At 38.5% G+C, this 16,999-nt stretch overlaps 1 protein-coding gene across 1 annotated transcript in view; it reads right to left on the bottom strand.

The window, feature by feature from the left end:
- The window catches only part of UBR1 (ubiquitin protein ligase E3 component n-recognin 1), a 165,654-nt gene extending 148,926 nt beyond the window's left edge, over positions 1–16,728 (bottom strand). The window contains exon 1 of the mRNA XM_060148630.1: positions 16,573–16,728. Coding sequence (XP_060004613.1) covers positions 16,573–16,653 — 81 coding nt within the window. The 5' untranslated portion in view covers positions 16,654–16,728. The remainder of the gene's footprint in view (positions 1–16,572) is intronic.
- Positions 16,729–16,999: the final 271 nt, after the last annotated feature.

Consider the following 16,999-nt stretch of genomic DNA (forward strand, 5'->3'; position numbering starts at 1 on the left):
TAAATTAAAAAAAAAATTTTTAAAAAATAATAAATAAATAAGAGACTGGAAACAACCTAAATGCTCCATAAGAAGAGTTGAATAAATCATGGTACATAAATTCAATGCAGCCATTATAAAAAAGGGGGGCAGATATCGATATGTACTGCTATGGAACATTCCTCAAGTTATATTTTTAAAGAAGAAAAAAAAGGTGGGAGGAACCAAGATGGCTGAGTAGAAGGACGTGCTCTCACTCCCTCTTGCGAGAACACCAGAATCACAACTAGCTGCTGGACAATCATCGGCAGGAATACACTGGAACTCACCAAAAAAGACACCCCACATCCAAAGACAAAGGAGAAACCACACGGAGATGGTAGGAGGGGCACAATCACAGTAAACTCCAATCCCATAACGGCGGGATGGGTGACTCACAGACTGGAGAACACTTATACCACAGAAGTCCAACCACTGGAGTGAAGGTTCTGAGCCCCACATCAGGCTTCCCAACCGGGGGTCCGGCAATAGGAGGAGGAATTCCTAGAGAATCAGACTTTGAAGCCTAGAGGGAACTGATTGCAGGACTTCGACAGGACTGGGGGAAACAGAGACTCCACTCTTGGAGGACACACACAAAGTAGTGTGCATATTGGGACCCATGGGAGACTGAACCAGACCTACCTGCTACTGTTGGCGGGTCTCCTGCAGTGGCGGGGGGTGGCACTGTTTCACCGTGGAGACAAGGACACTGTCAGCAGAAGTTCTGGGAAGTACTCCTTGGCGTGAGCCCTCTCAGAGTCTGCCATTAGCCCCACCAAAGAGCCCAGGTAGGCTCCAGGGTTGGGTTGCCTCAGGCCACACAACCAACAGGGAGGGAACCCATCCCCACCCATTAACAGTCAAGTGGATTAAAGTTTTACTGAGCTCTGCCCACCAGAGCAACAGTCAGCTCTATCCACCACCAGTCCCTCCCATCAAGCCTCTTAGATAGCCTCATCCACCACAGGGCAGAGAGCAGAAGCAAGAAGAACTACAATCCTGCAGCCTGTGGAACAAAAACCACATTCACAGAAAGATAGACAAGATGAAAAGACAAAGGGCTATATACCAGATAAAGGAACAAGATAAAAACCCAGAAAAACAACTAAATGAAGTGGAGATAGGCAACCTTCCAGAAAAAGAATTGAGAATAATGATAGTGAAGTTGATCCAAGACCTTGGAAAAAGAATGGAGGCAAAGATCAAGAAGATGTAAGAAATGTTTAACAAAAACCTAGAAGAATTAAAGAACAAACAAACAGAGATGAACAATACAATAACTGAAATGAAAACTACAGTTGAAGGAATCAATAGCAGAATAACTGAGGCAGAAGAACGGATAAGTGACCTGGAAGACAGAATGGTGGAATTCACTGCTGCGGAACAGACTAAAGAAAAAAGAATGAAAAGAAATGAAGACAGTCTAAGAGACCTCTGGGACAACATTAAATGCAACAACCTTCCCATTATGGGGGTCCCAGAAAGAGAAGAGAGGGAAAAAGGACCCAAGAAAATATTTGAAGAGATTATAGCCGAAAACTTCCCTAACATGGGAAAGGAAAGAGCCACCCAAGTCCAGGAAGCGCAGCGAGTCCCATACAGGATAAACCCAAGGAGAAACACATCGAGACGCATAGTAATCAAATTGGCAAAAAAAAAGACAAAGAAAAATTATTGAAAGCAGCAAGGGAAAAATGACAAATAACATACAAGGGAACTCCCATAAGGTTAACAGCTGATTTCTCAGCAGAAACTCTACAAGCCAGAAGGGAGTGGCATGATATACTTAAAGTGATGAAAGGGAAGAACCTACAACCAAGATTACTCTACCCAGCAAGGATCTCATTCACATTCAATGGAGAAATCAAAAGGTTTACAGACAAGCAAAAGCTAAGAGAATTCAGCACCACCAAATCAGCTCTACAACAAATGCTAAAGGAACTTTTCTCTAAGTGGGAAACACAAGAGAAGAAAAGGACCTACAAAAACAAACCCAAAACAATTAAGAAAATGGTCATAAAACATACATACTGATAATTACCTTAAACGTGAATGGATTAAATGCTCCAACCAAAAGACACAGGCTCGCTGAATGGATACAAAAATAAGACCCATATATATGCTGTCTACAAGAGACCTACTTCAGACCTAGGGACACATACAGACTGAAAGTGAGGGGATGGAAAAAGATATTCCATGCAAATGAAAATCAAAAGAAAGCTGGAGTAGCTATACTCATATCGGATAAAATAGACTTTAAAATAAAGAATGTTACAAGAGACAAGGAAGGCCACTACATGATGATCAAAGGATCAATCCAAGAAGAAGATATAACAATTATAAATATATATGTACCCAGCATAGGAGCACCTCAATACATAAAGCAACTGCTAACAGCTATAAAAGAGGAAATCGACAGTAACGCAATAATAGTGAGAGACTTTAACACCTCACTTACACCAATGGACAGATCATCCAAAATGAAAACAAATAAGGACACATAAGCTTTAAATATCACAATAGACCAGATAGATTGAATTGATATTTATAGGACATTCCATCAAAAACAGCAGATTACACTTTCTTCTCAAGTGCGCACGGAACATTCTCCAGGACAGATCACATCTTGGGTCACAAATCAAGCCTCAGTAAATTTAAGAAAAGTGAAATCATTTCAAGCATCTTTTCTAACCACAACACTAAGAGATTAGAAATGAATTACACGGAAAAAAACGTAAAAAACACAAACACATCGAGGATAAACAATACATTACTAAATAACCAAGAGATCACTGAAGAAATCAAAGAGGAAATCAAAAAATACCGAGAGACAAGTGACAATGAAAACACAACGACCCAAAACCTGTGGGAGGCAGCAAAAGCAGTTCTAAGGGGAAGCATATAGCTATACAAGCCTACATCAAGAAACAAGAAAAATCTCAGGTAAACAATCTAAACTTACACCTAAATGAACTGGAGAAAGAAGAACAAACATACCCCAAGCTACCAGAAGAAATCATAAAGATCAGAGCAGAAATAAATGAAATAGAAACAAAGAAAACAATAGCAAAGATCAATAAAACTAAAAGCTGGTTTTTTGAGAAGATAAACAAAATTGATAAACCTTTAGCCAGCCTCATCAAGAAAAAGAGGGAGAAGATTCAAATCAATAAAATTAGAAATGAAAAAGGAGAAGTTACAACAGACACCGCAGAAATACAGAGCATCCTAAGAGAACACTACAAACAACTATATGCCAAAAAAATGGACCAACTGGAAGAAATGGACAAACTCTTAGAAAGGTATAACCTTCCAAGACTGAACCAGGAAGAAATAGAAAATATGAACAGATGAATCACAAGTTATGAAACTGAAACTGTGATTTAAAATCTTCCAACAAACAATAGTCCAGGACCAAATGACTTCACAGGTGAATTCTATCAAACATTTAGAGAAGAGCTAACACCCATCCTTCTCAAATTCTTCCAAAATATTGCAGAGAAAGGAACACTCCAAAACTCATTCTATGAGGCCATCATCACCCTGATACCAAAACCAGACAAAGATATTACACAAAAAGAAAATTACAGACCAATATCACTGATGAATATAGATGCAAAAATCCTCAACAAAATACTAGCAAACAGAATCCAGCAACACATTAAAAGGATCATACACCACGATCAAGTGGGATTTATCCTAGGGATGCAAGGATTCTTCAATATATGCAAATCAATCAATGTGATACAGCATATTAGCAAATTGAAGAATAAAAACCATATGATCATCTCAATAGATGCAGAAAAAGCTTGTGACAAAATTCAACACCCATTTATGATAAATACTCTCCAGAAAGTGGGCATAGAGGGAACCTACCTCAACATAAGAAAGGCCATATACGACAAACCCACAGCAAACATCATTCTCAATGGTGAAAAACTGAAAGCATTTCCTCTAAGATCAGGAACGAGACAAGTATGTCCACTCTTACCACTATTATTCAACATAATTTTGGAAGTCCTAGCCAAGGCAATCAGAGAAGAAAAAGAAATAAAAGCAATACAAATTGGAAAAGAAGTAGTAAAACTGTCACTGTTTGCAGATGACATGATAATGATAGTATACATAGAGAATCCTAAAAATGCCACCAGAAAACTACTAGAGCTAATCAATGAATGTGATAAAGTAGCAGGATACAAAATTAATGCACAGAAATCTCTTGCATTCCTATACACTAATGATGAAAAATCTGAAAGAGGAATTATGGAAACACTCCCATTTACCATTGCAACAAAAAGAATAAAATACCTAGGAATAAACCTACCTAGGGAGACAAAAGACCTGTATGCAGAAAACCATAAGACACTGATGATAGAAATTAAAGATGATACCAACAGATGGAGAGATAGATATACCATGTTCTTGGACTGGAAGAATCAATACTGTGAAAATGACTATACTACCCAAAGCAATCTATAGATTCAATGCAATCTCTATCAAATTACCAATAACATTTTTTATGGAACTAGAACAAATCATCCCAAAATTTGTATGGAGACACAAAAGACCCCGAATAGCCAAAGCAGTCTTGAGGGAAAAAAATGGAGCTGGAGGAATCAGACTCCCTGACTTCAGACTAGACAAAGCTACAGTAATCAAGACAATATGGTACTGACACAAAAACAGAAAGACAGATCAGTGGAACAAAACAGAAAGCCCAGAGATAAACCCACACACCTATGGTCAACTAATCTATGACAAAGGAGGCAAAGATATACAATGGAGAAAAGACAGTCTCTTCAACAAGTGGTGCTGGGAAAACTGGACAGCTACATGTAAAAGAATAAAATTACAACACTCCCTAACACCATACACAAAAATAAACTCAAAATGTATTCGAGACCTAAATGTAAGACTGGACACTATAAAACTCTCAGAGGGAAACATAGGAAGAACACTCTTTGACATAAATCACAGCAAGATCTTTTTTGATCCACCTCTTAGAGTAATGGAAATGAAAACAAAAATAAACAAATGGGACCTAATGAAACTTCAAAGCTTTTGCACAGCAAAGGAAACCATAAACAAAATGAAAAGACAACCCTCAGAATGGGAGAAAATATTTGCAAATGAATCAACGGACAAAGGATTAATCTTCAAAATATATAAACAGCTCATGCAGCTCAATATTAAAGAAGCAAACAGCCCAATCCAAAAATGGGCAGAAGACCTAAATAGGCATTTCTCCAAAGAAGACATACAGATGGCCAAGAAGTACATGAAAAGCTGCTCAATGTCACTAATTATTAGAGAAATGCAAATCAAAACTACAATGAGGTATCACCTCACACCAGTTAGAATGGGCATCAGAAAATCTACAAACAACAAATCCTGGGGAGGATGCGGAGAAAAGGGAACCTCTTGCACTGTTGTTGGGAATGCAAATTGATACAGCCACTATGGAGAACAGTATGGAGGTTCCTTAAAAAACTAAAAATAGAATTACCATACGATCCAGCAATCCCACTACTGGGCATATACCCAGAGAAAGCCATAATTTATAATGACACATGCACCCCAATGTTCATTGCAGCACTATTTACAATAGCCAGGTCATGGAAGCAACCTAAATGCCCATTAACAGACGAATGGATAAAGAAGTTGTGGTACATATATACAATGGAATATTACTCAGCCATAAAAAGGAACGAAATTGGGTCAGTTTTTGAGATGTGGATGGATCTAGAGACTGTCATACAGAGTGAAGTAAGTCAGAAAGAGAAAAACAAATATCGTATATTAACACATGTATGTGGAACCTAGAAAAATGGTACAGATGAACCAGTTTGCAGGGCAGAAGTTGAGTCACAGATGTAGAGAACAAACGTATGGACACCAAGATGGGAAAACCGCGGTGGGGTGGGGATGTTGGTGTGCTCAATTGGGCGATTGGGATTGACATGCATACACTGATGTGCATAAAATTGATGACTAATAAGAACCTGTAGTATAAAAAAACAAACAAAAAAAACAACTAATACTAAAAAAAACACACCAAAAAACAAAAGGAGGTACAGAACAGTAAGTACTGTATGCTACCATTTATAAAGGAAGAAGGGAAGAGAATGAAGAGGAGATATATATGTATATGCTTACATTTGAGTAGAAAACCTCTGAAAGGATTCAAAATACATTGTTAACAGTGGAAAGACCCCTGTATTTATTTTTCACTACATACCCATTTTTACTATTTCAATTTTTACTATATAGATTATCTATTAGAAATCATTTTAAAGCTTTTGCCATCTACACATTTCATGTACAAAGTTATTCATATCAGGAAAAAAAACCTGAATGTCCATCAATAGGGGAATAGTTTAAAGAAATGATGGAATCTATCATTTAGCCATACCTGCCCTACTGTGAAAAAAAAAATATATATATATATATATATTCCACTGTGTGCACAATGTTACTTGTAACTGTGAAAAAACGTCCACCTAAATGTCTATCAATAAAGATGCATCTATACCATTCTATGCAGTCAGAATATCATAAAATACTGTAGCCCGAAAAAGCAAGTTTAAAATAATAAAATTTCATTTTTGTAAATTAAATGAAAACCTAAATTATATTTACTTTATGTATTTCTACAAATTTGAGTTTCCTAATTCAACATACACACATGTATATAAATGTATAGATATATGTATAGATGTTTCCTAAACATGGAGTTAAGTGTCTAGAAAGAGAAACATCAAACTGTTTACAGTGATTACATGGAGAAAAGGAATTGTGGAGAGGGTCTAAGAATTTTCACTTTTTACTTCAAACAATGTAATTCTGTTTGACCTTGTTTGACAAGTGACAATACCTCTGCAATCAAGGGGCAGGGTGGGGGAGCCACTCAAAAAACTATAGGATATACACCCATTTAAAATGATGCCAAATACACAACACTGTTAAGCAACTATACTCCAATTAAAATCAATTTAAATTTTTTTAAAAATAAAATAAAATGATGCCAAATACACTCAAAGTATCTCCCTTGAAGATACTTATTAACTACAAAGGGAAAAAGATAGTAAGTGTAAAGTAGAGAAACCCTGCAGATACCAACTTAACCAAATGATTAAGATAAATATCACCAGTAATAAGAAATATTGATATCAAGAATTCCTTAATATGATTCACTGAGAACGATATGGTACCATTTTTGTGTTATTCTTGCCAAAAATGTATGCCCTCATTCCTAACTTAAGAAAATATCAAACCCAAATTAAGGAACATGACACAAAATTACTGCTCAATATTCTTGAGTAGTCATGTCAAGGTTATGAAAAACAAGGAAAGACCAAGACACTTACAAACTGGAAGCAGACTATGGAGAAAGTGAGACATTGTTACATACTGGAAGAGACAAACAGGTGGGATGTCAGGTGGGATCCTCAATAGGATCCTGGAACAGAAGAAGGATATTAGTAGGAAAACTGGTAAAATTTGAATAAGGTCTGTCGTTTAGTTAGTAGCAATATTAATTTCTGGTCCCTAATAATTGTTCTACATTTATGTGAGATGTTAGCATTAGGGGATGCAGGAGTGAGGGATATAAGAGAACTGTCTGTGCTATTTTTCTAAGTTTTCTAAAAGTCTAAAATGAGTTCAAAATAAGAAGTTAGAAAAAAAGAGCTGATAACTGAAGATGTCTATGTCCATCTAATGGAAAGGCATTGAAGATACACAGTACATTAAAGTAGGTTACAAAGCAGTGTGTATAAAATCTCATTTTGGTTAAGTGTTATATATATTAACATGGGGAAAAAGTTAGATGGAATATATACCAAAATGTTAACAGTAGTGGGTAGTGGGATTTTAGCATACTTTCATGGAATTTGTATGTCTGCTTACCTAATATGAATACTATCCTTACAGTGATTCCATATTTTGGGAGTAATTTTTTAACTGTAAAATTTTAAATATTTTACTAAAATCTTTTTTTAAAAAATGAACTAAACCTTCCAATATTCTAACTCCAACTTTTCTAGGATACTCACAAACCAACAACTTGTGTTCTCTGCATACCTGGCAACAACTATAATTAGCAGATTTAATGTTCTATGGTGTACCTAAAGTTCTTTTCTTCAAACAGCACTAAAGAAAAAAAAAATCCTGTATATTCAGTCCTATACACCAAACAAAAACCTTTTTCTGTCCTTCCTAATTATGGAAGGCACAGAACTAGTTTCTGTTCTAGTTTTCAAGAATATTTTCAAGAACATGAGAAACTTGAGAATCACCAAAAACCTAAGGGATCTATTCTGGTTCAAGTCCTTCATTTAAAACTGAGTGACAAGGAAAAAGTAAACTGGCTTGTTCAAGACTGAATACTATCCGGGTCAGGAATAGAACTTAGGTATCCTGACTCCCAGAGTTCAGTGTTCATTCTACTTAACCAAATATAAATACATTATTCTTTTAAATTTACCCTTAAGACTTGCTCAATTTCACTTTAATAGTGAAACAAAACAAAAAACAAAGCTTTGCCTTCTTTTTAATTTTTCCCTCTAAATGAATACCACTAAATATTCTTAAATTATATCCCTGTCATTACATGTCTCAGTCTGAGGAACTGATATTTTAAAATGTTATCTTTACATAATTGGATGATTTGGACAGAATGTCTGGGTGTTGATGCCATCAATGCCCTCTCCACTGACCTTACCACTAGCTCTCTATCCTTCCACCTCCCCCCACCTTAGTTGTTCCTTAAGGTCGATTTAGCTCAAAGCCCACCTCCATGAACATTTCACTGACCCATCTAAGAAAATTTCTCTCCCCTGTAACTCCAATGCAGCACTTACTAAAGAAGGTACTCATTCAGCACCTGTACCTTTGCCAGATAACATTAGTTACCTTTAAATGTGTACATCGAGCCTCTTCAACCAGATTTTCAGCTCCTTGAGGGAAGGAACTTTCCTTCCAAATCCTTGTATTCACACAAGCCTATCTCAAGTACTTAACAAAAGGTCTCAGTCATTGTTGAAAGTTATAGACTTCTTGCTAAAGAGAACAAAGCAAATAATAACATTAAGCCTTCTAAAACTGTTTACGAAATTCTTACAGGAGATAAAGTACAATTACGCTGTTTCACAAATATTTTTTCCTAGATGACTGCTGCAAGTATGAAAAAATTTTTTTCAACTAAGATTTCTGGGGTTTTTTTCTAGATAAGAAAAACTATACAGGATGTATTCTACTGGGTGACATGTTCAGGAATTACTGGTGACTGGAGTAGGTTTGATTCTTTGGTTGGTTGCTTTTAGTATTTTCTCCAATTTGAGACATGATTAAATTAAGGAATTTTTATTTTCATGTTCAGGGAAAAAAACTTTTTTCAACATCTGGAGTTAAGGGAAGACTTTCCCAATTGACTGTCCTGTAAAAACAAATTCTCACAACATTTAAATCCCCAAACATTCCAAACATTTTCCTCATCCCCATGGAGATTAAAAAATATGTTTTCAACTCTGACCCAGGGACTGGGATGACTGGTAACATCAGTCTGAAAACAGAACTTACTTTAAGTACACTAGGTTCCTTTTGTTCAAATCACAATTTACCCTTCCTTAGATAACTGATGGACATCTATGGAGGGCCTGTAATTCTGTTTCTAATTCCCCAGTTTTAAAGGCATAACAAAATCTGGAGGCGGCAGAACTGCTCAAAGCAAGTACTGGACTAGTAATTGTAGCACCTCTAGGCACCAAGAAATCTTTTGGTTATACTAAATTTTCTTGTAATACTATTTGACAGGTTTATGAAGTTTAAAAACAAGCAAACAACAAAACCCCTAGTGCACCCACTTATCCCGTAGGGAAACCCTGTCTAAAACATATCTGATAATCAGCTCCCTAAGCCTGTCTGAACACATCCACTCAGCCAACTTCCATTCTTACAGCTCATAATTAAACCAAAATCTACCTTCCTGTAACTTTTATCCTATGCTGCCTGAAATAATCCAATACAAATTACTCTGCTCTTTCACCCAACAACCTATCAAATAAATGAAGCTAAATACTATGTCTCTCACTAGTTTCTTTATTCCAGGGCTAAACAGGAATGTAGAAACTAAAGAAATCTGTTCATTCCTAGAAATGAAATTTAGCCATCCCTAATGACATGGTATCCAGCCCACTCTCCATGTTACATAGAACATGCACTCTCTCTCTTACATAGAACATGCACAATATGTCTCTGTACATAGGAGTGGGACTGCTTATTACCTTCCTTATCCAGGACACTAAACTGCTTTAAAAGTTCGCCTTTTTGTTTGTTTGGCAGCCACATCACATTATGACTTAGTGAGTTTGCAGAAAACTAAAACCCTCAAATCATTCACATAAGAGACCTAGTCCTACACACAAATACCCGGTCCTAGACATAGTCTTTACTTTCATGGCAATTAAATTTCACCTTGTTAGTTTTGATGCAAAATTTAGCCTAAGGAGATTTTATGTGTGTGTCCTATAACATATCGGTCCTATGTCTGTTAAGCCTTGTGTTGTTTCGTACATAAGTCTACTATGTCCTCATGGCATTGATAAAATTAGCCAGAATCAAATATAGAGTAGTGTGACAAATAAGGCCCCTCTCTCTTCTTTCCTGTTGAGATAATATACATATATTCATGCTGTCAGAATTTAGTTTTCGAAAGCATACCATCCCTTCTAAGCCTTTCTCTTCCTTTTCTGCTCTGACCATAGGCTCATGCTCCAATTTTCTAAGCTCTCCTTTAAGTCTCTGGATGAATGAAATCTGGTTTCCTACACTATGGGGTACATATCTCATATTCTCTTTCTACTGTATTGAATAAATATTTCCAATACAACTAAAATTCTTTCTTAGATTGCAAGGCAGAGTATGTATATATAAAAACATAAATGCATAAATTTACAGATTTTTCCCCCTGTGGCTAAAGTCATTTCTAGCTTATCCAACAATATCAAAAGTTCAAAGGACTTTTAAAAGGTAGTCCATAAAGACACATTAAGTGGTTATAGCCCCACTCCTCCAAACAAGTCCAAACAGACTTCGTTCTGAAGAATAGCATCAAGTAAACTATTAGAAGGAGAATTACATTCAAGTGATCAAAAACAAACTCCATTCTGGACAGGGCCTATGTCATTCCTGAATATCAAGTAGGCACTTATGGAAGCACAATAACTCTTCTGGGGTCTTTCAATAGCATTATTTAGTAGAGCGTATTTCCATAAGCACTTAGCTTACTACAGGGTGTAACAACATTAAAAAAAAAAAAAAGCTGTACCAAATGCTTTAAAAAAACAAACTCATGAAATAACTTTCGTTTCTTCAACAGGAGGCATGTTAACCAGAATATCTTAGAAGAACACATAGGAGTTCACAGAAATCACTCAGGACTAAAGAGGTCTTAATAGTTTGTTTTAAGCCATCTGAGTTAAAAGCTTAAAGAAAATTGTTTCACAGAACACAACATATGATTAACACCTTCAAAGAAATCTGAGGTAACCCTCAAAGCCAGGACACACGAAGAAAGGACGGGCAGGATACTGAATTGGTTCATCCTGCATCACTGATTTATATAATATCTACCCAGACAGACACCCTATGCAGTACTGAGGACAAAAACCTCTTTATTTGCAAGACAATGTCTGTTATTAAACATAAGCAGTCAGGCTCAAGCACCAGCTCATCTAGATAAATTACTAGATAAATTACTAGTAGCACTGAAGCTGTCACTCTTTTTTAATTTTTATTTTTTATTTTAATTTATTTATTTATTTTTGGCTGTGTTGGGTCTTCGTTTCTGTGCGAGGGCTTTCTCTAGTTGCGGCAAGCTGGGGCCACTCTTCATCACGGTGCGCGGGCCTCTCACTATCGCGGCCTCTCTTTTTGCGGAGCACAGGCTCCAGACGCGCAGGCTCAGTAGTTGTGTCTCATGGGCCTAGTTGCTCCACAGCACGTGGGATCTTCCCAGACCAGGGCTTGAACCCGTGTCCCCTGCATTGGCAGGCAGATTCTCAACCACGGCGCCACCAGGGAAGCCCGAAGCTGTCACTCTTGACTTGCAGTTTTAAAACTTAACTTCATCGGACTCTACAGAATTTGGTACTGAAAATCAGAATTTTCCCTAGCTGCCTACAATAGAAATTAGGAGATGCTGATGAAAAAATAACTGTCACTAGGTTCTGCTATGGAATCCGCCTGCCAATGCAGGGGACACGGGTTCAATCCCGGGTCCAGGAAGATCCCATGTGCCGCGGAGCAACTAAGCCCGTGTGCCACAACTACTGAGCCCACGTGCCACAACTACTGAGCCCGCGTGCCACAACTACTGCAGCCCGCATGCCTAGTCAATAAGAGAAGCCACCACAATGAGAAGCCTGCACACCGCAACCAAGAGTAGCCCCCACTCACTGCAACTAGAGAAAGCCTGCACGCAGCAACAAAGACCCAATGCAGCCAAAAATAAATAAATAAATTTATTTATTTTTTAAAAAGAGAGACTTTGGTTTTCATCCTCGTTTTCTCACTCTAAGTATGTTCTTACTACAGAAAGCTGTGCTCTGGCCTAAAATAAGAGATACAGATTTCTAAGGAAAATCACCTCCACTGAAAATAGCATATAACTTCTCATTCCTTCCTCTATATCTCAATATTTTAAAGTCCACTATAAAAAGACTATGTTATCTCTTAAAGATCCCCTATACACATGAGATTGTAGATAATTTTTCCTTGACATGATCAGGAAATGATCATGATCAAGTCAGACATGATCCTTGCCTTCACGGAACTTACATTCAGGTAGGAGAAACAGACATTTAAATAAATAAAGACAATACAGTAATCACAGATTGTAATAAGTGCAGTGGAGGAAATAAACAGGGTGCTTTGACAGAGAATGGTAAAAGGAACCCATCTTTTAGACAAGGTAAGTATCAAGAAAAAACAGAGGAAAAACACTGTATGAAAAAGAACAGCAAGCAAAGGCACAGGCCCTGAAGTAAGACAGAGCTTGGACTTATTTTGGAAGCTAGGGTGGCTAAAAGTAAATGAAGAGAAAGTAACAGAAAATGAGGGGAGATGGAGGGGCTGGATCAGGCCAGATCTTGAAGAACATGTAATGAGTTTAGATTTTTTTCCAAGTAGATGGGAAACCACTGAAGGATTTAGGCAAGAGATTGACATGATCTGATTTAGTCTTACAAAGATTTCTCTGGCTGCTCTGTGGAGAATGGACTGGAAGAGGGCAAAAACAGAAGCTAAGAGACCAGTTAAAAGGCCACTGCAGTTGCCTAGGCAACAGATGGTGGCTAGGACTAAAGAGATGGAGTGGAGACAGACAGAGTTGTTTGTATTCAAGAGCTATTATGGAAGTGTCATCTACTGAGACAGGGATAACAAAACTTGATGTCTCCCTTCTTTGCCCTCCCAAAACCTGGTCTTTCCTCTCAGTATATGACACAGCCACAATCATGAATACTTAAGTCAAAAACTGGGGATCCAGATGTCATCTGTTTCTTCCCTTTTCCCTCATGCCTAAACCATAAACAAATCTTTCTACTTCTACCATACTTCCAAAATCTCTCCCCAATCCATCCACTTCTCTTCATCTCCAGTGATATCGCTTTAGAACAAGCCACCAGCAACTATGGCTTGGTTACTGTAGTAGCTTCCTAATTGCTTCTCCATTTGAAACACTTTTCAGACATCCAAGTGGATATGTCAAGTAGGCACACGGACCTGTGACTGTGGAGCTCAAAAGTGAGATGACCCTGAGATACAAATTTGGGAACTGAACGAATACAGATGGTATTTAAAGCCACAGAACTGGATGAAATCACATGGGCAGAGGATGTAGACAGGGAAAAGAAAAGAGTTTAGTACCATACCAGGAGGCATCTTTTGAGATGGACTTAATGAAGAAAATCCAGTTAATGAAGACAGAAGGCAGAAGTTCTGTCAGACCACTCCACATACTATGAATTCCCAATTTTTCTCACTCTTCACCTCCCTAGACCCAATAAACTACCCTCTCCCAGAAACTACACCCTATGACACTGCACTACTCTCACCTCCTACCTGCTTGTCTGCTCCCTTTCTAGCTCCTTCCTCCACTGTCTATCCCTGAAATTCAATCATTCCTGTCTTCCTTGCTTCTCCCTCTCTTCCTCCCTCCCTCTCTGTGTGACTGTCTCTTTCTCTCTGTGTATGTATAAACACACACACAAACACAGACTTTCCTCCTCAAAGATCTTATCCATCCCCACAACCTCAACTTTCAACTCTATACTGAGAACTTCTAAATGTCTCTGGCTAAATCTTACTCTGTGGCCCACAGACCAGGACTTCATTTGCAGTGCATGCTTGTGAAAATGCAAATTCTCAGATCCCACCCTAGACCTACAGAATCAACTCCCCTAATTATTCTTAAGCAATGGCTCTTCTAATAAATGTCCAATAATTCATACCTATTACTTCACTCTAATTGCATGTTATGTGATGTCAGGAATTTGAGAGACTTCATGCCTGTTGATTGCAACATGACAGTAAAAAAAGACCTGGGCTCTAAGAAGGAAGTTTGATTTAAGAATAACAGAAACTATATAATACCCAGGGACAAGACTCTAATGGAATTGGTAAGATTTCTTAGACCTCTGTAACTGTTCCATATTTACTATTTTGTTTTCCCCTGCCTCCCAATGGTGATTTAAGATTCAAATCATTCAAATGTTAAAGAATCTCTGAGATCACTTCACTTAATCGAGAAGAAGAAGTAAACTGGAAAAGCCAGTGTCTTACTCCATTGTCAGGATAAAACTGAAGGTGGTATTTTTAAAAAGAATAGGAAACTAGGAAGATGTCTGGAGTTCTAAAATAGAGAGAGCCAAGCCAAAAAAGTGATCAGGAGGCTCACCAGTCACAAGTCTTCATTCACTGACATCACCCTATCTTGTATTAAAATTTGAGCACTTGTCCTACCTGTGTCTCTAGAGTGTGAGTTACCTGAGGCTTTTACACTTCTCTTGTCATCTACCTACTATCTTGCAAAACCCAAAACCTTGCCCAAAGAAATGTAATATTGAAGAGTTTGCAACATAATTCTAGCTGAATTCCTGTACCATTATCTCCAATCCCAAATATGTAAGATCCAGATTGATGAGGTTTTTTGGTACCACCTGGAAGGAATTAATATAGCAAAGCTTTAAATAAACACTAGTCATCTTTAGCAATACAAAATTACGATAACACTTCTGACCACAGCACAGTTTCTCCACTCCTTAGAAGATGTAAGAAGCACAGCTTTACATTAAGACCAGATGTTTCAGCTGCTTCTAAAGTTTCCCTATCTTCCCATTTCTTATCATCTCAAACACATGCTTCCCCCTTCAATACGGTGAAATGAGGTTGAACTGCTACTTGGGGTAGAGGATGGTTGCAAGCACTGCCCTAGTTGATGGCCAAACCCTTAGTCCAACTCCTTCCCCACCTAATTTCTGTCTCCCAGCCAGTCTCTTCAGTCCCTGAGGTGGATTCTTTTCTGGAGCTCACTCTGTTCTCTCATAAAACAATGCTCAAGTGTCTGCAGGGTTAAAATACTTCAAAAATGATTTTATTAAAACTACAAACCACAGAAACTTCAGAAAGAGGGGTAATCCCACACCTTTCTATATGCACCAATAAAGATAAATTAATAAAACTCTTCACAGCATGCAGTGACCAATATTTGAATATTTTCTATATACCTCCCCACTAGGTGCCTGGGGACATCCAGAACATTCCCTAATGTTGCCCCCCTACCTCTTATCCTCCTCAGTCAGCTTTCTCCCTGTAGTCAGACTACTGACTCAAATTTACTCACTATCTCTGCCTTCCCTTTTTTTTTTTTTTTTTGGTTTTCAAAATACAAGGGCAAAGTATAGATTCCGATATTAATTAATGGTATCGCTCTGACTTGAAATGTCTGAAAGTGTGTTCTTCACCTGTAAAAAGCAACGACAGATGATGGGTTTCTCCACGGAGGATTAGGCCTGGGTTCTCAAGATGCTACAACGAAGGACTACAACTCCTACACCCTATATCTTGACGTGAGTTGACAGAGGCAGCATTCCCTGTCACTATGAAGCCCCACCCAGCCAGCTATGCAATACAACACTAGGTGCTGCGTCCTGGACGTCTATCGTCTAGGAGGGGTTAACACTACGTCTGTCGGAAAATGGCTCTTCCTCCAAACCCCTACACCAGACCATCTAATAACATTACCAGTTCTTTCTATTTCAGGATAGAGACAAGCTTGAACTCGTCACGGCTAATAAATGACAGTCATTATACACCGGAGACTTGGCCGGCAGGAATGTGGGTGATGACTAACTTTATTCTGTGGCTTCCTTTCTGATCAAGCCATACGACTCCCGCTCCCCAGAGCCACCGTAAGGGGTGAAGCCCCACATCCTCCTGAACGCGTAGGGAAGGACTCGGGGGGACAAAAGCAACTAGTCTACACGGACTTACAGAGGCCAGTCGTTGTGGAGTCTGAGGCAACTCCGTGCTGACTTCCATCCTCTCTGCGTCCCCAGCCTCCTCCTCCGCCATCTTGAGGAAAACTGACACCCGCAGATCCACACGCCCCGCCGGAGGCGCGTGGGACCCTGTGGCCGGTCCCAGAGACGAAGGGCGACAGTTTTACGACGGCCCCTGAAGTCGGGTTTGACGCAGAATCAAACAGCGGTTTCCGGTCCGCTTCCGGAAGCAGGCGTCACGGCCGGTGCGGCTGTTTCTTCCACTTGTTTTTTAGTCACAGTGCTTGGTGGCCGAGTGGTTGTATAGCTGGTTTCGGTGCTGGGAACTGTTGCATCTACGAGGTGAAAAACAAGTTCAGCGTCCATTATGAAAGGAAGAAAACTGTCGGGGCTAAGTGAGAACCTGCTCTGAGTCTCTT

The sequence above is a fragment of the Lagenorhynchus albirostris genome, chromosome 1 (assembly GCF_949774975.1).
Source record: "Lagenorhynchus albirostris chromosome 1, mLagAlb1.1, whole genome shotgun sequence".
Taxonomy (NCBI): Eukaryota; Metazoa; Chordata; class Mammalia; order Artiodactyla; family Delphinidae; genus Lagenorhynchus; species Lagenorhynchus albirostris.